Consider the following 27,207-nt stretch of genomic DNA (forward strand, 5'->3'; position numbering starts at 1 on the left):
AAAACAAGGCATCGGCAGCTGGTGCAGAGCCGCGGTTTCGGTTCTGGGAGTCCGGGTTTTCGTGCACCCAGGCCTTGCTTTCGCGCCCGGCTGGGGATAACTGCGCAGCCGCCGTAGGGCGGGCCGATCGCCAGGCGCGGGCGCGCGAGCGGGCGCGCAGGCGTTTGTGCGCACGCGCCCTCGGACGCGCGCGCGCGCGTGTGGTCCGGGAACTGGGAACAGGAAGCAGAGGCGAAGGGGTGGGATTGAACCCGGGTCTCGCGCATGCGGGCGCCATACAAAGCATTTGGCGGGTTTTTCCGGGCTGCTCTGCTCTGATCCCGTCCTTGAGATGTTCAGTGGTGGCTTTTAGGAAGCTGGACGTTCTCCCCAGGAGAACGACTTCTCAAGATTTCTGCTCTCTTCCTTCAGGCGTTTGGGGGCCTCAAAAAAAAGAAAAAGAAAACGTGTTTCTCCGTGACTGACCGCTGGGGCCTTCTGACGGCCTGAGGTCTTGGGCCATTTGGTCACTCTCCGTCTCGGTCCCTCGGAAGGTGAAAGGATCAGAGGGACCTCGTCCTGCTCATCGATCTCCACGCCTGTGGGTTTCTTGGCGTCAGGTCGGAGCTGGGTAGGCCCGGCCCCGGCCCCCCTCCTGGGTCATCATGGCCGTGTCCGCCCAGCTCTTGGTGGAGGAGTTGGAGATCTTCGGCCTAGAATGCGAGGAGGCTCTGGTTGAGAAGTGTGAGTCCCTTGCCCCCTCCCCGGACCCCAGCCCAGGTTCACGCTCCCGCTCGGTTCCGAGGTTCACCTCCCCTAGGTGGGGCTTCTCGGTGTTTGTGAGATGAGTTAAACTGAGTGTTGAGATTTGGGGTGTGAGGACTGTGAAACGCTCACAGGGTACTGCTTGGATTCCCAAATCAAAAATAAGAATATGAAGAGCGATTTTAAATCGGCGCAGTTTCACCGAGTTTGGAACATGTTTAAAGCTCAATAACAAAGCAAGAGATGTTGGGGTTTTGAAAAGTAGCTTTTTATTCCTGGCTCCTCCCTTCCCAGCCTCCAGCCTCCACCTAAACTTCTGCTGAACCATCACTTCTCATCAAAACTGTTGGTGGTCTGTGCAAATATGAGCCCCTTGAGGTGGGTTCCTAAAATTGAATTTTAGCTTTGGAAGGAACTTTAAGGAGCTTGTCAGCTGTTTACAGATGGAGAAACAAATGAGGAGAGTTAATTAATTGCCTGAGCTGGTCTGTGAACCAGGTCTCCTGTGCCCGAGTCCGGTGCTGCATTGTATTGGTCCATCGTATCGGTCAGGGTCTGGGGCAGTGTAAGGAGTTGTTGGAAGCAAAGCCTTTGGAGGTGTGGACAGTCTCAGTTTTAGAATCAGGGTGATTGTGCACTTGTCTTAATCATTCATCAGCATATTGAACTTCTTTTTTAATATATAAAACCAGGACGCAAACATGGTAATTTATGAGAGACCAGAATACTCCAAGTTTTTATCTCCAGGGCATTCTCTTCCTAACAGGAGACTTGAATGAGAAAGCCCATCATAGTCAGAAATTTATTTGGTGAGCCTGAAATCAAAACAAGAGAATTTATAAAGGCTTCCATCTCAGGTAGGACTATATTGGCAGTGCTGTTGGAATTCTAGACTTGGAATTCATAATTGCTGACCTCGCTGGGACTTTAATATTGCCTGACAGTCATACCATATTTCCCTGGTCTGTTCACCCTGAGTCTCCTATGATTATTCGTCACCTTCTGCACCTTTAACAACCTTCTGTTCCACTCTCACTCTCAGCCAATGAACTTACTTCCTGTTTTGCTGAGAAGAATAGAAGGAATTAGAAAACTTCTTTAAGCTACCCCCATTACTTCTTCCCACTGACCTGTGTCTGTGCCATATTCCTTGCCTCCTCCCATTACAGTAAATAAATTCTCCATATTCCTAGCAAAAGCCACATGCTCCAGTTGAGTCCTAAATCCCATTCCTTCTCCTCCTCAAGGACATCACTCCAGTAATTCTCTCCCTACTTATTTTCCGTTTTTCTCTCTATAAGGTTTTTTTTCCTAATAGCCTAGGAATGTGACCCTTACCCCCTCCGTTTAAATACTCCATTGTCCCGCCTTCCCACTCCAGTTATTTTCTCCCAGTTACAACAGACCTCGTCCTCAGGATTACCTGTTCTTCAAATTTTTCCTCTTTAAGCCATTTCAGTCAGCTTTTTCATCCCCACCACTTCACTGAAATTGCTCCTCTCAAGGTCACCGACGACCTTCACCTGGCTAAAGCCAGGGATGCATTTTCAGTCTTCGTTTGGATGAATAGCAGCATTTGATGCTGTTTGTCGTGTCCTCTCCTTTAGAACACGTTTTTTCTCATAGCTGCTTGGATGCTCCTCCCAGGCGTTCTCTACCATGTTCTCCTCTCAGCCTTTGCGGATTCACCCGCATCCCGAACCCCGAGATACACTCGGCTCCTTGGTGATCTCACCTAGTCTCCTGGGTTTACATTCGTGTGCTTGCTGATGACTCCCGAATTATGTCTCAGCCCAGACCTTTTTTTGCCCGATCTGCGGGCTGGTCTGCCTCCTAGATGTCTCCAGCTGGGTGTCTGATTGGCATCGAAACTCCACGTGTCTGAAGCTAAGCTCCTGCTTCCTCTCCTCATAGGTCCTCCTGCTGCCTCCCCAGCTCAGTTAACTGCCCCCTTCCAGGTGCTCAGGCTAAACCCACAGCATCATCCTTGTCGCCTTTCTCTCTTCACACCCCATATCCAGTCAGCAAATCCTACTGGCTTTACCTTCAAAGTGTTTCCCACCTATGGGCTTCCCTGGTGGCGCAGTGGTTGAGTCCGCCTGCCGATGCAGGGGACACGGGTTCGTGCCCCGGTCCGGGAAGATCCCGCGTGCCGTGGAGCGGCTGGGCCCGTGAGCCATGGCCGCTGAGCCTGCGCGTCCGGAGCCTGTGCTCCGCAACGGGAGAGGCCACAGCAGTGAGAGGCCCGCGTACTGCAGAAAACAAAAACAAAAAAACAAAAAGTGTTTCCCACCTAGAGCCCATCCACTTCTCCCCCTTGTCCACTGCCACCACCTTGATCCAAGCCACCAGCATCTCTCACCTGGGCTTTGCCGTGGTTCTCTTAATTGGTCCCCCTGATTCTGCCCTTGTCCCCTTCAATCTGCTTGACGCAGCAGCCAGGGCGACCCTGTTGAGTGGAAGTCAGATCGTGTTACTGCTCTGTTCAAACCCTCTGGTGATTTCCTAGCTTTTGCTCGGAATAATTACAGTGGCCAACGGTCTGCACCCCCCACCCTTTCCACTCATCTTCTGTCGCCTCCTTCCTCAGCGCCTCCCAGCCCCAGAGGCCTTACTGATCTTGCTCCTCCCTCAGGATCGTTGCCTGAAAACTCTTCCCCTCAACACTGCCTGACTCGCTCCTTTACTTCCTTCAAGTCCTTACTCAAATGTCACCTCCTCAGTGAAGCCTGCCCTAATCACTGGGTTTAAAATTGCCAGCCCAGGGCTTCCCTGGTGGCGCAGGGAAAAGAAATGTTTTTTAATTGCCAGCTCCTCCCCCCACTCCCCCATCCCTGTCCAAGCTTTATTTTCCTACAAAGCACATTTAATTATCTAACGTACGTCTTTTACTTATTTGTTTTCTTTTCTTTTTTAAAAATTTATTTGTTGATTGATTGATTTATGGCTGCATTGGGTCTTTGTTGCTGATCGCGGGCTTTCTCTAGTTGCGGTGCACAGGCTTCTCATTGCGGTGGCTTCTCTTGTTGAGGAGCAGGGGCTCTAGGCGCGCGGGCTTCAGTAGTTGTGGCACGTGGGCTCAGTAGTTGTGGCACACGGGCTCTAGAGTGCAGGCTCAGTAGTTGTGGCACGCGGGCTTAGTTGCTTCGTGGCATGTGGGATCTTCCCGGACCAGGGCTCGAACTCATGTCCCCTGCATTGGCAGGCAGATTCCCAACAACTGAGCCACCAGGGAAGCCCTACTTATTTGTTTTCTGTCTCCCTTCCATAGTGAGCTGCGTAAGGACAAGGGTGCGTCTCTTTTTACTCACTGCTGTGTCCTTGGGCCTAGAACAGTGCCTGTCCCTAGTAGGTGCTGAATAAATTTCGATTGAATTTAAGTAGAGGACTGTTTTCACTTTTCAAGATGAAAGCTGCAAGCAATGAACTAAGTTCTTACGTGTCCAATTTCCCCCTGCAGTGATAGAGCTGTGTGTTCTGTATGGACAGGATGAGGAGGGAATGGCTGGCGAGCTTATAGCCTTCTGCACCAGCACACATAAAGACTGCCTCACCTCAGAGACCCTGAACTCTTTTGAGCACGAGGTAAGAACAAACTGTAAAAAAAAAGAAAAGAGAAGAAAAAAGAACAAACTGTAGGCAAACTGATAACGTAACTCTCCGTGTCTACTCAGTCGGAAGACAGTGCGCTGTATTGAGAAGAGTGTGGGCTTTGACGTCGGGCCTGGATTTCAGTCCCAGTGTGAGCCTGGACCAACTAACCTAATGGCTCCGAGCCTCAGTTTCCTCTCCTCTCAGTGGTTCTCTGGATCTGTACTTTTTATGGTTATTGAATGAAATGAGAATGGACGTAAATCACCTACAACTGTGTCTTCAACAAATAATTGGTGTTAATATTAGAACTGTTATGTGTTGTAGGGAAACAGTCACAGGTGAAGTCTTTCATTTTTGGTCTATCGTGCATCTTCTGCTTCTTCCTTTGAGGAATTTTGTATCTTTGATTATGTTTCAAATGCCCATTATTACCTCATGGCTGTGGGGAACGCCTCCTCTATTACTTGACTATGGAATAATATATTCATTATCTTTTCTTCCTCAGTTTCTGAGCAAAAGACTGTCCAAAGCCAGGCTCGGTGCCTCCAAGGACAGTGGGCATGCGGGAGCCAGAGACATTGTTTCCATACAAGAGCTGTATCCTCTTCATCATTTATCTTATCGTTATTGTTATCTATTGTTATTGTTGCGTTATGGTTATCTGTTGCGTGAATAATTTTAGAAACGAGCAACAAAGGTAACTAATACTTAGATTTCTTATTTGATCAACCCTTGCCTTAGATTTCGGGTGGAAGTTTATTGTTTCTCTTAACCAGTGTTCTTAGAATTGAAGTGGAGGAGGAAGAGGAGACCCTCTTGAACGCTTACACCACACCCTCTAAGGTGCGTGTACCGTGTTTGGAAATTACATTCTACACATAGCATTTTTTTCTTTAGTCTAAAAATATCAGCACAGCATTTGAAGGTCTAAGGGAGAAAATTCACCGCTCATACAGTTTCCTGCTCTACTTGCATGTATGCGTCTTCCTTTCCAATCACATGCATAGATGTTTTTGCATCATGGCAGTCCTTGTGGACACATGGTTGTCCTGCTTTCTTCAGTTAACATATAAAATTTTTATAAATGCACTTTCTCCATAATTACTCTTCTTTAATGGTTGCCTAGTTTTGTATCAAGTGGACTGTAACTCAATGATCCAAGTTGGGTGTTGGACCCCATTGTGAGAGGTGGAGTACGGCAGTGGAAAGCGTTGCCCTCCACGCCTGAGTCAGAGACCTCAGTGACCTTGAGTGAGTTGCTTTTATCTCTCTGAGCTGCCTTTTCCTTTCCTTTAAAATCAGGATCCATTCATTCATTTATTGAGCAGCTACTATGTGCCAGGCACTAGGTGAACTGGTGAATGAAACAGGTTTGGGTGTGCTCTGCCCTCAAGAAGCTGGCAGCCAGCGCCGATAATATCTCCTATCTCAGAGGGCTTGAAAATTAAACGAATGTGTAAAGCGCCAAGCCCAAAGCAATGTATTCAGTAATATCAATAGTAGTCACTCTTTATAGAAAATACATTTGTGGAAATCCTTAACCAGGGAGTAAGCCTTAATTTTTCAAAGTAAATTACATTGTAAGAAAGAAGGTGAGTAGTTTAGGTGTGCCTATGCCGAGCAAGAAAGCTAAAATGTTCACAGTGTTTTGGAGGACTGACTTATGGTAATTCAACTCTCAGTAGACTGATGCATAAGTCAGATGCAAATTTACTTAATTTACTGTTGAAGTATACACCCTTCTGATGGCTGAAATACCATATCGAGGACACCCCATTCCTGCTACAAAAGTACCTAGGAGGCTCAATCACGGATTAAAATTTGTGACCATGGAATCAGAGCTGAGAGAGTTGGGTTGAAATGAGCAAACAATTTGAAATATGTGTCCAAAGCTCAGAGGAGAGGCAGAATGGGGCTGGGCTAGAAACAGGAAAAATGCTTAAAACAGTGCCCATCACACGGGAACTGTGTGGCTTCAGTGGCAGCATGATGACAGAGTCAGAGCCAAACCTTGGCCTTTCCCACCCAAACAGTGCCAGTGTCAGGTCTTAGGGGCAGGAGTGCCCCTGTTACAGAGGTGCATATGTCAGTGGTCTTAGCTTGTCACCATTAAATATTTGGCTCGTGCAATTGACAGCTGCACTTTTGCTCCCATGCTCACCATAAATCTTCTGGTTATAATTTGGCTCTCCACGTGTCCTTCCTGACAGGGGGAGATGCGTTTGCCTGAGGATTTGAGTTCCCATGATGTCGGCATTATGTTTCTAATAAGTGAATAAGCTGGCATCCTTGGCTATAATTTGGGTTCCTGTGTGGTGTGAGGATATGCTCACCCCAGGATATGAGACTGTGGTCCCTCGGTATTTCTCATTACAGGTGAATGAACTGGCACGTAGTATTAGCAGTGAGTCTCCTAAGCTTGGTTAGAGTGAGCACAGCCCCGAGGAGCGTAGCTGGAGCTGGTTCGCTGACACAATCAGGTTTCACCTCAAGGTCTGAGGATGAGAGCCGCGAGGCTCTGCTCTCTCCCAGAGTCCCATCCTCTGTCCATGTCCTGGGAGACCTAGAGTTCTGTAGCCCACTGTATATTAGAAGGGTCTTTGGGGGAAATAGTTTGAGAAAATACATCAAAACCGTACAGTCTTTACCATCCTATGGCCCAATAATCATCCCTAGTAAGAGTCTCTCCTAAAAAAATAATCCAAATTCTAGGAAAAGCTATGTGTGTGAAAATGGGCATCTCAGCATTATTTATAGTCAACAGAAATTACAAATGCACCCAGCAATAGAGAAGTAGTTAAATAAATTATTGTATATCAGTTCAATCAACACAACTACTAAAAAGGATGAAGATTGTGACAATGTGGGAAAATGCTCATAATTAATATAGAGCAAAAAATTCAGTGTATGTATTACTTAAGTGAAGGTTCACATTCAAAATAAGATTACAGCTATTAGGATTTTTTTAATTGGAAAAATATTGAAATACTAGGGAAGGTTTCTTGTTTTTGTTTTTGCACGGTACGCTGGCCTCTCACTGTTGTGGCCTCTCCCGTTGCGGAGCACAGGCTCCGGACGCGCAGGCTCAGCGGCCACGGCTCACGGGCCCAGCCGCTCCGCGGCATGTGGGATCTTCCCGGACCAGGGCACGAACCCGTGTCCCCTGCATCGGCAGGCGGACTCTCAACCACTGCGCCACCTGGGAAGCCCTAGGAAGGAATATTTTTAAATGGCTATTGTATAAGGGTGGTAGCATAAGGGTCTAGTTTCCATTCCAGCTCCTTAATGGTGGTTTTGAATCCTTTCTCTCCCATCTGTTTGTCGTCACCCCTGTAAGCAGCTTTGGTGGCATAACTTAAACCTGCAGCCAGGAGGAGCCCGAGGGTAGGGGAATGTCTGCAGACTAGCTGGCCGCCTGGTTGCTGTCCAGGCGAGGATTTTGTCATTCCTCAGCCACAGTTGGTCGTCCCAGACTCTGGGGAGCAATGGATCTAGGGACTTGCGGGTTTCACCCTCTACTCTGGGCATCTCTGGATTCTTGATGAGCAAAACCCAGAAAACAGAAGTGACCGTCAGTGAGGCATTTGCTAAATCCTCTCCAAATGTGAGCTCACTCATGTTATCTGCCTGGAGTCACTCCCTTCTTTAATTTTGAAAATGCGTGGTAGACTTTGCCAAAATAAATAGTAACGTGGTCCCATCCCTTGTCAGGAAAATGTGTCCACGCAGGTCAGAACCGTATGCATAGCAAAACTCACAGCTGTTGTAAAGCAAAGAGAGGTGGGGAAGGAAAGTGAACACGTGAGTGATTTGAGAGGACAGATCGCCTGCTTGGCAATCCTTTTTGGGGAATGTTGCCATTTTTTTCATAATTGCCTCCAAAATGGAGACATTGTACTGATGAATACTGGGTTACAGTTGATGAGGATTTCTCTCTGAGATTTTACTTGGAAAATGGGGCCTTAAGAAGAAAACCAACCCTATCCTATCTGTGCCCTTCATTCGGGCACCGTTCTCCCTTTCTTCCTAAGGAACTGTACACTTAATTAGCAGCCTGGATCTAGAGTGACTGGGCCCTTTTCCTGTTTTGTTTCTAGGGTTCTCAGAAGCGAGCTATCACCACTCCGGAAACCCCCCTCACAAAAAGGAGTGTGTCTACTCGAAGCCCCCATCAGCTCCTGTCTCCATCAAGTTTCTCTCCAAGGTATGGCTCATCATTAGTTCAGCTGCCAGGTAGCAGGCCTGCCCTTCCCTTTCTCTGGTTATCTGGTGGCGGCTGACTCTACAGCGTGACTTAATGAATATGAGTGGACGGTTACCTCTGCAGTGAGCTGGCTGGAAAGCCTACGGCTGTCTGCCCTCCCCGCTTTCTTGTCCTGTGTGGAAAATTACTGTTTCTTACGGTAATTAAGGAAACTCACTTTCCACCCGCTTTTCTGGGGCTCATTTCCTAGATCAGGAACTGATACCTTCTACTGAAAACAACCTGTCTATTCAGAAGTTGGGAGGCCTTCGAGTCTTGCCAGGAGAGGCGAATAGGTTTCCACCTGCTTCTGTTAGTTCGTGTGTTGTTGGGTTTCTTCTTTTCTTTCATCTGAAGTATTTATTTTTAAAAAAGAAAAGCACGTATCTTTGTTCATAATGTTGCGTAACCTGTTTTTTGTCCCTCACTCGGGTTACAACTAGTTTCTGAGAGTTTTCTTGTCACTGTGAATCTACACCAACTTAATTGGTATTTTATCTCTGCCACCTCTGCACGTAAATCCACAAAGATCACATGTGACTTTTGGAAATTCATAAATGACATGTCTTCTGTGAGAGAATTCCATAGATGAGAGCTCTACTGAGGAGAAGAAAGGTTTCTAGGCACTGCCAGCCACATCAGGATGAGGCAAAGGAACAGTAACGTTAACCAGTTAGGGAAACACTTGGCTGCTAGGGGTCACTTCTTCTAGACTGAGCAGAGCTTAAGACTTTCTAGCCCTGTCACATTAGAAAGGAGATGATAGGGAATTCCCTGGTGGTCCAGTGGTTAGGACTCGGTGCTTTCACTGCCGTGGTCCTGGGTTCAGTCCCTGATCGGGGAACTAAGATCCCGCAAGCCACGCGTCATGGCCAAAAAATATTAAAAAAAGAAAAAAAGAAACGAGGTGTTAGCCGTCATTCAAGCTGAACGGTGGTTGGGTTCTGAGGGATGATGTGACTTTAGTGTGGTCCCCTCCTGCTTTCGGGAGTTCTCAAACTGCCTTCCGAAGTGAGCTTTCCAGACTTAGAAGGGCATCTTTGGATGCACAGAGATGGTTCTCATAGGTGCTGGCACCACGACAGCAGTTCTATCCTCTCAACAAGCAAGCCTTTGCAACTCGTAGATCTGTCTACAGCTGACCCCCTGTGAGTGACCCTCTGCATTAAAGGGCCGGCTGTAACACCCACCCCGTGGAGCTTCACAGGGAGGAGCTTGGAGCAGTAGGCGATGTGCCGCCTAGTCATTTTTTAATGCACGCCAATGAAGCTGACATTAGAAACTGGCTTTGTAATTTATGAAAGTAACTTCTAAATTATTCAGGTAGAGGCAGCATTGGAGATAGAGGTAATTAATCAAGCTCACTTTCTGTAGCCTCCCTGGAAAGGAGGAACTGGCGGCACCCATTGCAACGGTGCCCCCATAGAACTTGTTCCTGCAGAATTTCGGAACATTAAATGAAGCCTGTTTTAATTGGACCTCTCTGTACGCTGTGTTCATGACCGAAGGGTTAGAAGACCTTGCTGTCCTCTAAGCAGATCAGCAATACCCGTGTGCCCTTGGAGGTGGAATTTATCAGTCACTGAGTGGAAATATGAGAACTTGTCGGTTGAGACTCGGAGAATGGGAGTGTTTGTTCACCAGCTGACAGAACTCATTATGCGTCCACCTCCAGAGACACTGGGGAAAGCTGATTCATTTCATTTAACTTCATTTCATTGCTGTTTCTACCTTGCACTATATCACGAGGTCTTATGTGTATGCACAGCAACTTTTGGCTTATCCACAGTTCCAGGCTCTGATGATGTTCTAACAAATGCTAAAAATTCATAAGAAGAAAATAGTACTCGGAACTTGCTTTTTAATCAATTCAGAGTTTGGGTTTTGTTTTACTTTGTTTAGTTTTAAGCCAGGAGAAGCCCTTTTAAAATGTGTCCTTGCATCTAAACTTCTCTGAACACGTTTGGTATTCCTCAATCCCCTCATTCCTGAAATTCCTTAAAGGTCCAGAATGTCCAACCCCATTAAGCTGATTAGATTTATAAAATGTGAGGCCAGCCTGACGTTCCTCCAAATCTCCATTTTCAAAAGGTAACCTCATCCTACTCCTCTCTCCTTTTAGATATGAACACACTAACACTAATGTCTTTTGCTTCCAATTAGTGCTACTCCCTCTCAGAAATACAGCTCGAGAAGTAACCGAGGAGAAGTGGTTACCTCCTTTGGCTCAGCACAGGTGATGTCTTGGTCCGGGAGAGAAGGAGCCAGTAACATCAGCCTGAAGGTCTTGGGGTATCCAGAGCCACTAACCGGGAGCTACAAATCCATGTTTCAGAAGCTCCCAGACATTCGAGAAGGTAATTGTTTTTCTCTTTGAAATTCTGGAGGATATAAAACCACCCGGAAGGGTCTCGAGTCAGTAGCAAAGCTTCAGCTAGGCTGGTAAAACAAGTTTCAAGGTTGCCTTTGATAGATGTCCTCCGGGTGCCCCTATTAGTAAAAGGATATGAGATGATAACTCTCAATAATTCTCCCAAATCACATCACTTTGCTAAAGAGAAAGCACATAACCATTTCCCAGTAACAACCACTTGAACTGTGTAAAGAAAGCCAATTAAAGTGTTAAAGGAAGCAAAGACATTTATGGCTTCTTCCTTGTGAAGAATGGAAGGCTCTCCAGGTTGGGCTTGGCTTCCCGTATGCCTCCCTGACGACCTGAGTGAGAGGAAGGCTAGGGTGGGAGCTGGACTGACTCTGGGGTTGTGCTGCGTGACCCCCTGTGGCCAAGTGGAAGGCCGGGTTCAGCAGCCCGATATCAGGATATCGGCTCGGCCTTCAGAAAGTTACAAACCGGCCGGTGTCCTAGGTACCCTTCCTGCTTCTGTAAAATGACTGACTTTAATGTTTTACGAGGTGCTATGTTTTCTCTCCTCGGCAAGTAAAATGTCTTAAACACACTTTCTGCCCTCTGGGATTTCAGTTCTGACCTGTAAGATAGAAGAACTTGGCAGTGAACTCAAGGAGCATTACAAGATTGAGGCTTTTACTCCTGTTCTAGTCACAGCACAAGTAAGAGTTGTTCTCATAATCTCTCCTGAATGATATTGTTTTTTTAAATCAATGATGAAAAAGCAGCCTCCTGCTTCCTTTTCACTAATCGTCTGCCTTCTAGTTAGAACATCTATCTGGGATGAATTTGGTAAAATGGGTTATACGTGCTCTCTGGTTTTGTGACCAGAGAAAGTCATTTCCTTTGCACTTGGATTAGAGTCTTGCATGTAAACGAAGATTGAGGGCCTCAAGCATTCAAGTGTCAGGATATGAGGACAACAGCAAGGTGAGCATCTCCAGAAACGGTGACTCACAGTGTCTCCCCTTCTCTGGCCTCTGTCATTAGGGACCAAGTGTTGTCAACCGTGTCTTTATGTCATAGTTTAATCTGGCACGTGCACCAGTGCTTTCTCTCTAGAACGTACTTTAAGGGGAGACGTGTTCTCAAAGATTCTTTATGGTACCTCTGTCATGTGTTTGCATTCAGAGAAGAATGGCCAGTTGGGGAAGATAGGCAAAACCATGTCATATAAGGAAGTTTTGGGGGAATTTGGGAGGAAGTAGTGGAGGGGAGGCTGGGATGTACGGTCTCGTGGGGAAAGATTAGACTTCCTCAGTTTGCCCCCGGGAGTGGGAACAGGATAGAGGAAGCCACAGAGAGAAATTTCAGCTCAGTTTAACGAAGAACTTCCTGTTAAGAGGCACTCTGGTGTGTGGTTCAGGATATGGCCCTGGAGCCAAACTTCTGGGCTTCAAACCCAGGCTTCTCCCACCGTTTGACCTTGAGTAAATTATCTAACCTTTCTGTTACTGGTTTTTCTCATCTGTAATATGGATGCAGTAATAGCATCCACCTCCGGTTGTTGTGAGGATTGAATGAGTTAATACACATAAGCCTTTAGAACGGTGCCTGGTGTTTAGTGAGCTCAGTAAATGAGAGCTATTGTTAACGGTTATCCAGGGATGCGGTGCGTGGGCTGCTGGGGGGGCGAGGGGGCAAGTTCCCCTTAACTAGAGGTGCTCTGGCTCAGGCAGCCACTTAGAGGGGCTCAGGCATTAGGTGGTGGGCAGACTAGATGCCCTTTAAGGGTCCTTCCACCCCAAGGAGCCAGTGATGATTGTGGTCGCCTCAGGCTCAAAATGATGCCCCGACAAAAAAAATGTGTGTTGTTGTTTGAAAAGGTCTGTTTTGCTCTTCATCACTTTGACCAGATTTTGAGCTCCTGTCCCAAAGACTGTCATTCTTATGTGTACCTTTGGCAGGAGCCCGTCACCCTGCTGGGCCAGATCGGCTGTGACAGCAACGGGAAGCTGAACCACAAGTCGGTGATTCTTGAGGGAGATCGGGAACATTCCTCAGGCGCTCAGATTCCAGTGGATCTATCTGAGCTCAAAGAGTATTCTCTGTTTCCTGGACAGGTGAGATCAGGGGTGTCTCCCACTGGGCACGGGCGTGCTTGTTTGCTCCGTAGTGTGCGTAGAGGGCTGTGGCTCCAAGAGTGAGCATTCCGTCACTGGCCAGCTGCCCCTCGCTTGTGACGTCTGATGCCGTGAGGTGTAGCTGGAGCTCAGGCCCAAGACGGGACACCAGGATAGGGATTTCAATCTTCCCCCATATGCTCGGACCTTGGCTCTGGGATCTGCTGCCAGGTTCAAACCCCAGCTCCACCCCACAAGGCGGGTGATTACAGAGATGTTACTGACCTCTCAAAACCAGAGTGTCCTTGCCTGTGAAATGGAGATGATAATTCCTACCTCACAGGAGAGAGGTAAAATGAGGTCACTCGTGTAAAGTACAATTATTATTACGCCAACATAACCCCCTTGATTTGTTTTCTAGAAAAATACCTCCAAGTTTACAATTACAGAATGAGAGTAGCTGGACAGTACTTCTTTTTTTTCCTGGCTATGTTGGGTCTTCGTTGCTGCGTGCGGGCTTTCTCTAGTTGTGGCGAGCAGGGGCTACTGTTCCTTGTGGTGCGCGGGCTTCTCATTGCGGTGGCTTCTCTTGCTGCGGAGCACGGGCTCTAGGCGCACGGGCTTCAGTAGTTGCGGCACATGGTCTCAGTAGCTGCGGTGCGCGGACTCAGTAGTTGTGACTCGCGGGCTCTAGAGCACAGGCTCAGTAGTTGTGGCGCATGGGCTTAGTTGCTCCGCGGCATGTGGGATCCTCCCGGCCCAGGGCTCGAACCCGCGTCCCCTGCATTGGCAGGCGGATTCTTAACCACTGTGCCACCAGGGAAGTCCTGGACATACTTTTAACTCTATCAGAGTAACTTATTCCAGACCTCCCGTTCATCTCCCCTGTGATGCAAGCCTGTCTGCTGCCTGTCTTTCAGGTTGTGGTTATGGAAGGAATCAACACCACTGGTAGAAAACTTGTTGCCACCAGACTCTACGAGGTACCGGTGTCCCCTCACCTTCCCCCCCACTCCCCCCCCCGGTTTGCTGCAGGCACAGTGTGTGCAGTTCTGTCTGTCCTAGAGCCCGTCCTTTGTAATGGCCCATTTATTTGCTTCTCAGTTCTCTGTCTATAGAGTGGGACTTACCTCTAGGTCAGGGCCTCGCAAACTGTTCCCCTAAAGGGCCAGACAGTAAATATTTCAGGCTCTTGCAGGCCATATGGTCTCTGTCACAATGTCAGCTCTGCCATCGTAGCACAAAAGCAGCCATAGGCAACCCATAAACCAACGAGTGTGCTGTGTGCTAGTAAAAGTTTACTTACAAAAACAGGCGGTAGCCAGATTTGGCCCATAGCCCATAGCTTAGCAGTCCCTGCTCTAGCAATAATCCTCCACAGATTTCCAGAGGATGCAAGGAGAAGTAGCAGGATCCTACTCTCCCATCCTCGCCTAGCAGGACCCTGATCCTACAGGCACCTGTTTTGCTCCTGCTTTTCGCTGGGTGTTTTATGAGTTTAGCCGTGACCTTGTGCTACCCAGGTTTCTTTGCCACTCAGTAAAGAAAAATGGCAGGACCATCAACTCTGTGGGCTTTTAGCTCCAAGGGGCAAGACACCTGCAAACACACCACCATTCAGTGCTCACCCCATTCCTGACCAAAGACGGTGCCGGGCGCAAGACCTCACCGTAGCTTCTCTCCTGTTTGAAGGGCGTGCCACTTCCGTTCCATCAGCCCACTGAAGAGGATGGAGGTAAACTTTGCGTCAAACATTATTTTGCTAACAATGCGGGTGGAGGGTGGTGGACAAGGGTACAGGAGCGCAGTTCCTCAGGCCCCAGGGAAGCTACACAAGCTGTTTGAGAGCACCATGCCGGAGCTCCAAGGGCGACTGTGAATTGGTGGGTTCACTGGCCCTTTGTGGAAGGCCAGGGGTCTGAGCCTACATGGCTTTGTCAGCATTATCGCCTGTGCTCTGACTCCACAAGGCCTGTCGTTTAAAGACTAATGTTTAACAGGTATTTGAAGGTAGCTTTGAAAAGGGAAAAGAGCAGCTATTTATTTAAATTTAAAAAATTTTTTTAAAGAGCAGCCATTTTTAAAAGAATTTCTGTAAATGCCATGTGATCTCCTGGACTAGATCCTGGAAGAGAAAGGGGACATTAGTGGGAAAACTAGTGACATTTAAATAAAGTCAGGAGTTAGCAGTAATATACCAGCATTAATTCCTTAGTTTCAACAAATGTACCATAGTTATGTTAAGACGTTAGCATTAACATTAGCGGATGCTGGGTGGAAGGTGTACATGTGGGAACTCTGGACTACGTTTGGAACTTTTCTACAATTCTAAAGTTATTCCAAAATAAAAAATGTATTTAAAAATTAGACAAATTTCTCAGGAAGCCTAGAGTTATTTGGTCACTAACCCAGATGGGAAAAGACGAACATTTTAATAAACTTTGCTTCAGAACAGTTCCAAGCATTTTTGTAAGCAAAGCAGAAGACTGCTGAGGATTAGCAGGGAGACGGCTGACACTAGCACATTGTCAACACCCCCTCCACGTTAATATCGTGTGAGGTCATTCTTAGAGGCGGCCTGGAATCAGGAACGAAATCTAGGAGTTTGTGACATTGCACATTCTCTCAGAAAATAAGTGTTTACGGAAGCAAGGGTGCTGGTACTGGATCGACTTCAGGTAACGAAGAAAACAGACAGGGCTGAAATGCCCGGAGCCTGAGCTGTGCCAGGGAAGCCTTTGGAAGCAGTTGAGTAGGTTGTTAACAGACAGTTTGTGAGCAGCGTCTGGGCTCACAGCACCCTGGGTGTGGACACACAGAACAGGACATGAGCCTGGCCCTCCTGGCTCTCACCGTTTACCTGGGATTGACGTCTCCTGTAGGCTCCTCAGAGCCATTAGCTGTGTCCCCCGCCCCAGCACGGCACTGCTGGGTGTTGCGAGTGTTACGCTTCCCCTTGAATTCTCTGTCTCAGTTGAGTTATTGCCGCTCTGGTAGGCGAACAATGGTCCTCATTCCTGGAATATATTCCTGAACATATTACTTTATATGGCAAAAGGGACTTTGCAGGTGTGACTGAGTTAAGGCTCTCGAGATGGGGATTGTCTAGGTGAGCTCAGTGTAATCACAGGGGTCCTGATAAGGGAGGGCAGGAGAGGGTGAGAGTCACAAAGATTAGAAATGTTAGGCCGCTGGCTTCGAAGGTGGGGGAGGGGCCGTGAGCCAAGGACTGCAGGCAGCCTCTGGAAGCTGGAAAGGGCAAGAAAACAGATTCGCCTCAGAGACTCCAGAAGGAATGCTGCCCTGCCCACCCCGTGATTTTAGCACTTCTGACATCTAGGGCTGTAAGATGATAAATGTGTATTGTTTTAAACCACGAAGCTTGTGGTAATTTGTTACAGCAGCCATAGGAAACTAATAAAACTGCCTGTTAAGAGGTCAGGGGGGCTTCCCTGGTGGCGCAGTGTTTAAGAATCCACCTGCTGATGAAGGGGACACGGGCTCGAGCCCTGGTCCGGGAAGATCCCACATGCCGTGGAGCAACTGAGCCCGTGCGCCAGAACCACTGAGCCTGCACTCTGGAGCCCGTGCGCCACAACTACTGAAGCCTGTGCACCTAGAGCCTATGCTCTGCCACAAGAGAAGCCACTGCAATGAGAAGCCCACACACCTCAACGAAGAGTAACGCCCGCTCACTGCAACTAGAGAAGGCCTGCACGTGTGGCAACAAAGACCCAAAGCAGCCAAAAATAAAATAAATTAATTAAAAAAAGAAAAAAAAAGAGGTCAGGGATCTTTGGGTTTTGTTGTTGTAAGCTACAGAACCAGGTTCAGACTAACTTAAGAAAAAGAGAATTTGTTAGGGGAAATCCAGGTAGCTCACAGACTGGACAGGTGGCTGGAACAGGCTTACAACCCGGATTAGGGCTTAGTAACTCTAGGTGTCCAGGTAGCAGGGAGTCCCCCGCTGTCTCTTCCAGGCACCTCTGCTGGGATGGGTCAGCGCCAGTCTTCTTCTGTCCTTGGATAGTTCACCTTGAGATTCCAGAATCCAGAGGAGAGTGTGAATGGCTTAAGCTGGGTCCCGTACCTGCTCCTTGGCTATGGGAGGACAGTGCACCTAATTTACAGCGCCCCCTGGTGGAGGGGGGCGCTTATGGAGGACGAGGCTGATTCTCCGAAAGGAAAGCAGACGCTATGAGGAAAAGGGTGCCCCAAAACAATGGCCCTGCACCCCATCACACAAGAGTCTCCCGTCCCAAGCCTTGCACCCCAGCCTGTCTTTCTGGACTCCTCGAGGTACGAGATTCTCTAGCTGCACTCACCACCGGATGATCCCTTACACTGAGCACTCAGATCTCAGGGCCATCGGGACCCTGCCTTGCCCTGGCTTCCGGCACACTCTACTTAAAAGTGTAAGCAAAGTCACAAAAAGGCAAATACCACGAGATTCCCCTCAGACTAGGTTCCTAGAGCCGTCGGAATCATAGAGACAGACCGTGGGAGGGTGGGAGCCAGGAGAGGGGAGCAGGAGTTAGTGTTTAACGGGAACAGGTTTTCGGTTTTACGGGATAGAGTTGTGGAGAGGCGTGGTGGTGAGAATTACACACCGTTATGAGTTTACTTCATACCACTGAAATGTTTACTTAAGATGTGAGGGAATTCCCTGGAAGTCCAGTGGTTAGGACTCCGCTCTTTCACTGTCAAGGGCATGGGTTCGATCCCTGGCTGGGGAACTAAGATCCCGCAAGCCTCTCAGCGTGGCCAAAAAAAAAAAAGGTTAAGATGGTAAGTTTCGTGTTATATGTATTTTACCACACCCCCAACCCACCCCCCGGAAGTAAATGTTGGGAGGAAAACCATGTAAGCAAATGCCACTTTGATCAAGTCTCTCCAGACTCCCACTTCCCTACCATGCCTCGTGCACTGCTGCTAAGTATCTATCGAGTTCTAGTTGTTTGCATACTTACCTGTCTCTGCCAGCCATGGAGGGTTCTTTGAGGGCAGGATGAGGTCTTGCTCCTCCTGGATTCCTGGAGTAGCACACGTAAGGAGACTCTCAGTGAACTGAGTCCTGTGGCAGCTTTCCCTAATTGTCCTTTCTCCCACCATCCCAGTGTCCTCTCATCAGCATCTTAACCACCTTTTCTTTCTTAGATTCTGAGCAGATCATGGTCCTGGTGGCCTGTGGGCCATACACCACATCTGACAGCATCACCTTTGACCCCCTGCTCGACCTGATCACCATCATCAACCGCGACCGGCCCGACGTCTGCATCCTGGTAGGAGGCCCTCCTGGGACAGCTGCACCGGGGGAGGCGCCAACGGGAAAACTGGGGGGTCAGTCTTAGAAAAAGGTCTGATGAGGTTCTAAATTTTTAGGAAGAGTGTGGGGCTCTCCTCCTTTTTAAAAATATTTTTTAGTGCTCAGCCTACATCTTTGGCGAGGTGAGGTGTGCATGGAATTAATTCAGAAGCCCAAGCTGTCTTGCCACCCTGCGTTGACTTTACAGTATTCTCGCCTCTGTCTCATTACTCCAGTTTGTGAACTCACCTCTTCTGAAAACTCAAAATACAACTGCATGGAGGTAGATTTCCCTTGCTGGGTTGAGAAAGAAAAAAGCCCAGTATTGTAGGAGGTAAAACAGCTAGCATCCAGGAGTCAGGTCCTTCTGCCTGTGATATTAGCTGGACGCCCTTGCCCCATCTGCTGCCTGTCCCAGGCTGTACAGATGGCTCGGAGGGACAATGGACCCTGGACAGAGAACTGCTAGGAGAGGATATGTGAGGGCACTCACAGACACGTGTGGTTCTGATTTGTTCTTTTGGTACCTTTGTTTCCCCCCCTCGGGCTTATTTGCAGTTTGGACCTTTCCTGGATGCTAAGCATGAACAGGTAGAGGTGAGTGACTGGGGTTGGGAGGGGGAGGTACCGGATACTCACATTCAGTCAAGCCCCCACTGTTACTTTCGTCTCTTGGAGTTTATCCTGCATCTGTAACAACCTAAATGAATCCCTGTGGCTGATCAGGAAAACATTATCACAGGGCATTTTAAATGAAGGTACTGAATTTGAGGGCTTCATTTCACCAGAATACAGAGCTGTTTGGAAGCTGGGGGAGGGGGGTCCAGATATCCGCGTCCCAGTCCTCCTCGTGCGCGACCGACCCTTGGTGCTGAGGCAGGTGCCCACGGGTCCCAGACGTGCGCCTGTGAAAGTACCTTCCTGACTGCTACCCTCAGCTCCATGACCCACATCATCTTGCCATCCTTTGAACTTAAAACACGAATGACCCCTCTGAGGACATTTCTTCCCTTTGTCTCAGGAGGTTTTACCTGCCACAGAAAAGATTTCAAAACGCTCTTCTTCCTAGTCTTCCCCTCGGCTCACTTTCAGGAGGACTGATCTTCCCCCGCCTCCTTCCTGCCCCCAGCTAGACTCAGCTCCTGGAGCCCAGAGACCACGTCTAGTGTATCTTTGTGACTCCTTCAGCTCCTCGCTCAGGGGCCGGCCCCCAGGGTCATCTGACAAGCGCTCAACAAGTGAATAAACGCCAGACGTCTCCCCTGTAAACCTGTCTCCTCTTTTCTTGCAGAGCTGTCTACTGACAAGCCCATTTGAAGAAGTTTTCAAGCAATGTCTACGAACGATTATTGAAGGCACACGAAGGTCAGAGTTCAAAATACTGGGCAGAACCTTACGCTTCTTAAGTTTCTCCAGGGCTTCTCGTTAAGAAACTGAAACTTCAAAAGTCGTGGTAGCTCCCATCCTTATATCCTTTTGAACTACAAAGATCAGATAGAACCCTTGAACTTCAAGTGCACAGATGCTGAGTGAAGAGGCATCTTTGTAAAACACAAAGATAAACACACTTGAAAAGGCTGCACAGACTTTCGCTCTTCCCTTGCTCTTTCTTTACTTCCTTCCTCCTCCCACTCCCTTTTGTATAAACTCATTCCACGGGAATCTTCCCAGGGTGGTGCTGAGGAGTGTTGGATGACTTACACCACAAAATCCCTTGTGTGAGTGAGAGTTTGGGGTGAGCCCAAGTCCTTTCCCGAGTCAGTGCTTCCCCCGTTTCACGGGCGCCGCCGCCGGCTTGTATGAGCCATCGTAGAAACTCACGAGGGTGGGGATCTTGAATGCTTGCCCCAGACCCTAGGGACGGCACTGGGAAAGGTCATAGCCATGATGAGAGATGGGCAGTTCTAAATTGAGAGAAAAGCCTCTATTCCAGGAAGAGTCTAAGCTAGAAGTAGAAAGTTTTTCAGGAAGCTGACACCTCCACTTCCTGTCCCTTCCCTCCAGTGCCAGGGTTTGAGAGAAATGGCCCTTGGTGGTGGATCTCCTCCTCTGGGGATCTGCCTCCCTGTAGCTGAGCTCATCAAAAACAAACATTCCCGAGGCTAAGCTTTTAAAAATAAGTCTGTAACAAAGGTGGTTTTTAAAACAAGATGTATAATCTTCTGCCCCTTGGCCGTGAGAACTGATCTCAGGCTTGATTAGCTGTAACTCTACCTTCTTGTACCGGCAGCACGGGCCAGTGTCGTAGGCCTCCCGGACTGGGGAAAAACACCCCCAATTGCCCCAGAGTCAGGGGGCTTGAATCGTGAGGGTGACAGCCTGCAGCTGGATCTGCCCCTCCCTCCCTCCAAGTGAGATAACATAGGTGCCTTCCCTCTGCCTCCCAGGTTTGTTGTGACCCTGAATGAGTTGTCAGACCTGGAGGCTCCTAGCACTCCTCAGGGCTGGTGTCCTTGTTTTATCAGCCCTCAGGTCCCCTCCGGGATAGGCAGGGACTGTGGGGCAGTGCCCTTGCGCTGGCTGGGTGCTTTCAATTTGAGATGGGGTTCTGTTTTTGGTTCCTCACCCCATATGGTATTGACAGCAGTGCTACAAACAAAGAACAAACCAGGCATTGTTACCCTGGGGGTGAGCTCCCAGCACCACCAGGCACTTTCATCTGAGGCCAGTGTGTGCCTCGGGGGAGCGGGGCTGCCCCACCCTTCCCAAAACAGTATAAAAATGGCCCTCCTTTGGGGGGAATTTATTTTTATTCTGAGAGGTCAGAAACGCAGAGCATTAAGCTGATTTATCAGTGAAAACCAGAGCCAGTGAGGAAGCACCTCCCCTCGCAAGAGCCCAGCAGAGCCCCGGGAGCTTGAGGGAGCTTGAGGGAGCTTGAGGGAGGGAGCGGCTGCAAGGCCCCTCCCCACCGTGATGTATGAAGTTGTGCAATGCTCAGCATAGTTGGAATTTTCTCTCGGATCCCTCCCCCTACAGCCAGCCTATAACCCTGAGCCAGAGGCCCGTTTCCTCCTTAACTGTTGCTCTGCCAGAGCCTGCACAGAAGCAGAGCAAGTCCATCTCTTAACGGCGGCCAGCCGTGCCTCCGCCCTTCGTGTCCATTACGGACTGAGCCCCGGGGATCTGAAACACAGACTGTCCCCTTCGGGTCACCCCCCGGCCTGTCTGCCAGACTTCAGCACCCAAATCGGTACACTTGGCTACTTACAGGGACTTAACTTTCAATGTCAAAGGGGCTATAACTAATTCGCAAAGTGCCTTTGGTCTCAAGACTGAATTTCCGCTGCAGAAGTCTCAGTTCACGCTTTGAGTGGGCATGACAAACAAGTGACAAGTGTGACAACCATCACCAACACCTTTATCCCGTGTGAGAGGCAGCCACATCCCTATACCTGCACAGGTGCCTGTACCTGCCTCTGGGAAGCCACTGCGTCTTAAGCAAGAGAGGGTGCTAGAAGTGAGAGCTATTGGTGGCTGTTAAACTCGCCCCAAAGTAACACTTTCCGTCTTTACAATAGGCCCCACCCCGCCAAGGACAGGTTTTTTTTTTCCCCCTTTCTTCTTTTGCGTGGCTGGAGAGGTTAAAGAGTTGGCCCCTAGAGTTACGGGGGTTTTCTTCACTCACATCATGTAACCCTAGAGATTCTCCTGCCTCTGTCAAAGGAAACGTCTGTCATCTCTGCTTTTACTGTTGCTGTTAGATATTTCTTTCATCTTTGTAAGACAGGCTGCTGAGAAAGAAAAACCAAGGGTGTTGATTCCCTGTGTGGGAGGGGAGGGCCGGGTGGGCTCTTGGCAAACCAGAACCTGCCGTGCCTTCCCCTCCCAGATCTGCTCAGCCTGCTGGGTCCCTCCCGAGGGAAGAGGCCCCCAGCCAGGGAGGCTACGTGACGCCTAAAAGCCACGTCTGTTCACACAGTGGGAAGAGTCAGAACTTTGGCTTCAGATCTGGCTCTGAGGATTTTCAGTCAAATCCTTGTCTTTCCTGATTTCCTAGATCTCCGTTTCTTCTCCCCTTTTTCTACGAAACAGTAGTCCTCTTCCTCTCTCGAGTAGAGCATCATACGAAGCCAGGAGAAAGCATGTCCTGGGAGAGAGCCATGAGCCCCATCGAGGTGGTTGTGTGTAAATTAGGACAGATCGTCTCTCGTTCCTGGTGTCCCGTGGGGAACGGCACCCCCCCCTTCGTAGGAGAGCTCCATTCGGAACTCCTTCCCTGGAAGTAGGCTCTTGTATCCAGCTCTGACCCTTTAAGCCTGTCGCCCAGCTATGCCAACTCAGCTGCACTCATTTTCCTTCCTGTTCTGATGCTTTTCTTGGCAAAGTAGCTCCGGCTCACACCTCATCTTCGTCCCATCGCTGCGAGATGTGCACCACGAGCCCGTGTACCCACAGCCGCCCTTCAGCTGCCCCGACCTGCCTCGGGAGGACAGAAAGGTACCAGCGTCCCCTCCTCGGCCAGGCAGCCATAGTCGAACGTGCCCAAGGCGACCCAGCTTGTCCCAGAAGCAGAGGGCAGGGGCGCCTTTTTGAGGCACACGTGGTTGCCTGCGTCTTAAGCTTCTCTTTGTAACAGGCAGACGTGTGATTTACTGTCCGTTGGGTTGGTCCCCCTTTCACTGGTTCCCCCAGCCCTTGCAGACCCCCCATTTTCATGGGGAAGAAGTTTCTAGCTTCAGTGTGCAAACGTCTGTCCCACCCTTCTCATTTTAGCGAGTGCAGTTTGTGTCCGAGCCCTGCACGCTCTCCATAAATGGAATGATCTTTGGCTTGACATCCACCGATCTGCTGCTCCACATGGGGGCTGAGGAGATCAGTAGGTGAGAAGGGTTTTTCTGTCCCGCAGGCAGTTCCTCTGGATCCTGGTCCTGTCCTTGGCCAAGGGGTTGCTTGGCAGGGTCGAGAGGGCAGCCCCTAGAGCAGCACTTCCTGCCAAAGCCTTTGGCCACTGAGTTTCTCTGCACCCAAGGGGAGCGGTGGGATGCATGTGTTTCTGTTACCGCTTGTTTCTGTGGTGTTTGAGACCCTGAAGGACCACATCCGTTCTGCCTTTGCACTTAATTTCTAGTCATAGAAGTTCATCTACTTTTCTTTGTTTGCCACATTTGTGACCTAAACAAGATGTCCCTGCTTGTAGAGGGTGACTGTGAATTTACCCCGCAGGGCGTTCCCCCTTCCAGAACAGTGTGTAGCTCTGCAGAGGATCAGACACAGCCAGATGTGTTGAGCTGAGGCTCAGCAGTTCACTTCTCGCATCGCTGTGATGGGAAGGAGTGTGGAGCGATTTGCGTCTTAGGCGAGAATGGGTGTGTGTTTGTTGGCTCCGGTTGGAGGTGCAGGGGTCACCCCGGCTACAGCTGGCCTCGTGCCGGGACAGACTCCACATTCTCTGGCACGTTGTGGAGCTGGTGACAGCCTGCCTGGGCCCTGATCGCAAGGGATTCCTGCTCTTTCCCTTCTCAACCCAGTGTCCTGCTCGGCAGACCGAGCACTTGCGGGCCGGTCTTTAAACTTCCCCAGAGGTACCTTCTTGTCACGCGCCTTGGCCACGTCGCTTCTCTCTAGTTTAATAAATCCTCCCCGAGGAGAAACAGGCACTGATAAACAAGGTTCCACTTTCTGTTTCTTGCTTTTCTTCCTCCCCTAGTTCTTCCGGAACTTCAGACAGGTTCAGCCGAATACTCAAGCACATCCTGACCCAGCGGAGGTGAGCCTGCCCGACGGAGTAGCTGACCGTGAAGAGAGTGCTTAGGGGTCAGGGAGCTCTGATAGATCTGACCTCGAGACCTTCCCCAGGCCACTACCAGGGAACTCCACCCTGGGATGACAAGCCTGTGTCCTGTCCCCTAAACACAGAGGAAAGGGAGAGACAGTCTGTGAAACCGTGGAAACCAGTGACATAGAGGAAATCCATCTGGGGAGGGGGGGGTCCCTGAATCAGCAGCTGCTGACTGTCTCTCTCCGTCTCTGCAGCTACTATCCACTCTACCCTCCCCAGGAGGACATGGCCATTGACTATGAGAATTTCTATGCCTATGCACAGCTGCCCGTCACCCCCGACGTCTTCATAGCCCCTTCAGAGCTGAGATACTTTGTGAAGGTAGGTTTGAACTCCACCATTTCCCAGAAGCGCCAGAACCAGTCTCTGACTTTCCCTTCTGGACCCCGGGCACTCAGACCTCGCGGGTCTGCTGATGGGGACGGTGGCCTCATTTCTTTGGGGGAGGGGGTAGGACTAGAAACCAAATCTGTTAGTAAAACGCATAAGTAAGCAGCATCCCCTTGCTGCCCTCCCCGCCCCAGGGCATGGTACTCAGTCAGCCCAGCCTGGGAGCGCCGGAGACAGGTAGGAAGGCCCTCAAACCATGGTTCACACCTGAGGCCACCTCAGGTGCCCTGGGCTTGCCTGCCCCCTCCTGAATTCTGAGATGACCTCCAAGCAGCTCTTGGTCATTCTCATCTCTGCCGCCTGAGGCCCTGCCCGGGGATCGGGTCCCTCACAGGGAATCCACCTGATCAATCCCCTCTTGCCAAACCAGAGCCAGTCCAACCTCGAGAGGTAAACTTTTTTTCACGTTGGGAAACAAGTAGATCAAGTTTGTCTCCAAGTTTGGGAGCTGATTGTCACCCCGCCGAGTCATCTTCTTTATTTTGTGTCAGAGACTCAAAAGGTTCTGAGTTTTCTAATAATAAATTAACATATTTGACTTAAGATGCGTTTTGTTGGCCTGCATTTCCATTTTATAAAGTCCTCTTTAGGGTCTAATCGTTAGATGAGTCCAGCTTTTTCACATCAGTCCCGATGGTTTTGGCCTTTCCAGACCCACAGTCTTTCTTTCCTTCCCCCAGGACATCCTTGGCTGCGTCTGTGTGAATCCCGGGCGCCTCACCAAAGGGCAGGTGGGGGGCACCTTCGGCCGACTCTACCTCAGGAGGCGGGCTGCGGGCACCGAGGGCAGGCGGAGCCCATGTACTGCCGCCCAGGTGGTCAGGATCTGAGGCTCGGTCCTCTGTCATCCCCCGTCGTGCGGGCCTCCCAGACACCGAGAGCCCGGGAGTAGACCTCTGCCAAGATCCCACCCGTGGAAGGAGAGGGGGCAGCCAGCTGGGGAGGACAGGGCTGCGGGCCGGGGGCCCAGCGGGAAGACCCTGGGCAGCTGGATCCCTGCTCCGCATCGAGCTTCTCTGGAAGGAAGCTGTTGTTTCTTCATGGACGCTAGGAGCCCAGCGAGAACTGGCCGTGGACGCAGTACGCTCAGGAAGGTCAAGGCTTTGCGATTTCCTACTGAGTCAGACATAGAAACAACTTTTGGAGATATGAAAGTAAATTCTGTGACTTCTGAGTTTAATCTTTCTTCCGCTCCGTCTTTTTCCTGGTAGTGAACAAAGAATGTTGCCCTCCTGGACCTCTGTGCAGAGAAGGCAGAGCGTCTGTCACACTGGGTTCCGCCCAGCCCCAGCCCCGATCCTCCTAAGGCTGCTTGCTCCCAAGGCCCCCGCAGCCTCTGTGCTGAGGAGGCGCCGGGCTCGGGCCACGGAGCGAGCAGCTGGCTGTGGGCCGGGCCAGCCCGCTGTGGTCCCAGCCTGACCCCTCTATCGGGAGGAGGCGGCCTCCCAGAGCTGTGCCAGAGCTGTATGCCCTGGCGCTGGCTCAGCCGAGTCACCAGCAGCCTGGGGCTCACCTCTAGCCCAGAACACTTGGAAGGCCAGGCCTTCCAGGATCCCCAACACGTCCCCGCACCTGTGTGTCCTGGCATCTGGGGAGGGGCTGTCGCTGGCTGAAGGTGGAGTGGGTTCCTGCCCTAAGCTGGCGGCCGTCCTGCCTCACACGCCAAAGCCAAGGCTGGAAACCTGCAGCTGTCGGGCCGAGGGAGCAGCCCGTGCAGATGCCTTGAGTCAGAGATAAATAGGTAACCTAACAGTGTCCAACCTGTGCCTTCCTCCTCTGATGGTGAAGTGGAATCAACAACAGATCGGACTGGGCTTGGGTAAAACTGGTCTCCCTCTGAAAACAAGCAGTTGCTGCTTTGTTTCATTCGTTTTATAAGCGCCTCCTCTGAAGGCAGGAATTGGAAACAAGCCCCAGCCTGGGGAGCTGATTTTCCCTCCTCCCCAGGATCCCCCACACAGGAAGCATCCAGCCACAGTCAAAGGGCCACTGTGACTTAGCAGCCTCGGGATGTGGCATTGTTGGAGCCTGGGCCCCTCTTCCACAACCTGATAGAGTTGCCGCAGTTCGAGAATGTCATTTGTATTTCTATCAAGCCACGTATCAGCTAAAAACCCACCCCTCCGTGCCTTGGAAAACCCTTGCCTGGGAAGATTACAAGCCTTTGGCCACAATAGACAAGGCTCCTCCCTTACCGTTTGAGCCCATGTGTGGCTCCTTGAGTGTCACGGCTCTGGCAATTTTTCTTCTGTTGCTGCTGAAGCAGGCTTGTGGGGAATGGTAATGTCTTGGTGCCCATTTGTCAAGGATGATCCAGAGGCCCCAGTGGGATGGGGCAGTTTACAGAGGGGAGAAAAGACCTGTATCCTGGTGGGAGGGAGGCGTGTGCAGGGCAGGCAGGCGGTGGTGTGCGGCTTCCCGGGAAAGAAAGCTGGTGCTCCGCGTGAATGGGAGCAAGAGCCCGTTGCCTGGATACAAGTCGCGTGACTGTTGGCAACGCTCTGGGAGGACCCAAGCGGGCATTTAAAACACACAAACAAAGCAAGATGAGAACCCCAGATTGCAGACAGGTCTGGCGACCTGTGCCCCTCTGACACCAGACGCTTCCCTTTTGCTCTTGGCGGGAAGTCGGTGCCCAGCGACTACCAGCTGACTGCTCCTCGGCCCCTCTTCACCTGG

General features: G+C 50.1%; 1 protein-coding gene across 3 annotated transcripts; it reads left to right on the top strand.

The window, feature by feature from the left end:
• Positions 1–276: 276 nt before the first annotated feature.
• Positions 277–25,708, top strand: POLA2 (DNA polymerase alpha 2, accessory subunit). Of its 3 annotated transcripts, none has more exons than XM_081239530.1 (18): positions 277–723; positions 4,205–4,329; positions 4,844–4,935; positions 5,124–5,181; positions 8,436–8,542; positions 10,745–10,938; positions 11,562–11,650; positions 12,896–13,051; positions 13,972–14,034; positions 14,744–14,786; positions 18,209–18,333; positions 18,915–18,953; positions 19,648–19,721; positions 22,685–22,796; positions 23,073–23,179; positions 24,007–24,066; positions 24,333–24,459; positions 25,209–25,708. In XM_081239530.1, exons 1-18 carry the CDS (start codon positions 645–647, stop codon positions 25,356–25,358), a joined length of 1,800 nt encoding a protein of 599 aa, XP_081095656.1. In that variant the 5' UTR covers positions 277–644; the 3' UTR covers positions 25,359–25,708. The 3 variants fall into 3 exon arrangements, with proteins under 3 accessions (XP_081095656.1, XP_081095657.1, XP_081095658.1); XM_081239531.1 differs by having other exon boundaries at positions 22,688–22,796; XM_081239532.1 differs by lacking the exon at positions 277–723 and adding an exon at positions 1,005–1,122.
• The last annotated feature ends 1,499 nt before the right edge of the window (positions 25,709–27,207 follow it).

This window comes from Mesoplodon bidens (genome assembly GCF_964165515.1).
Source record: "Mesoplodon bidens genome assembly, chromosome: 7".
Classification (NCBI taxonomy): Eukaryota; Metazoa; Chordata; class Mammalia; order Artiodactyla; family Ziphiidae; genus Mesoplodon; species Mesoplodon bidens.

Bases quoted from the DNA above. Each gene is read 5' to 3' on its own strand.
- POLA2 (XM_081239530.1), top strand. From the start codon at position 645: ATGGCCGTGTCCGCCCAGCTCTTGGTGGAGGAGTTGGAGATCTTCGGC. The intron at 11,651-12,895 runs GTAAGAGTTGTT...TACCTTTGGCAG, and splicing joins CTGTTCTAGTCACAGCACAA to GAGCCCGTCACCCTGCTGGG. The intron at 23,180-24,006 runs GTGAGAAGGGTT...TTCCTCCCCTAG, and splicing joins GGGGCTGAGGAGATCAGTAG to TTCTTCCGGAACTTCAGACA.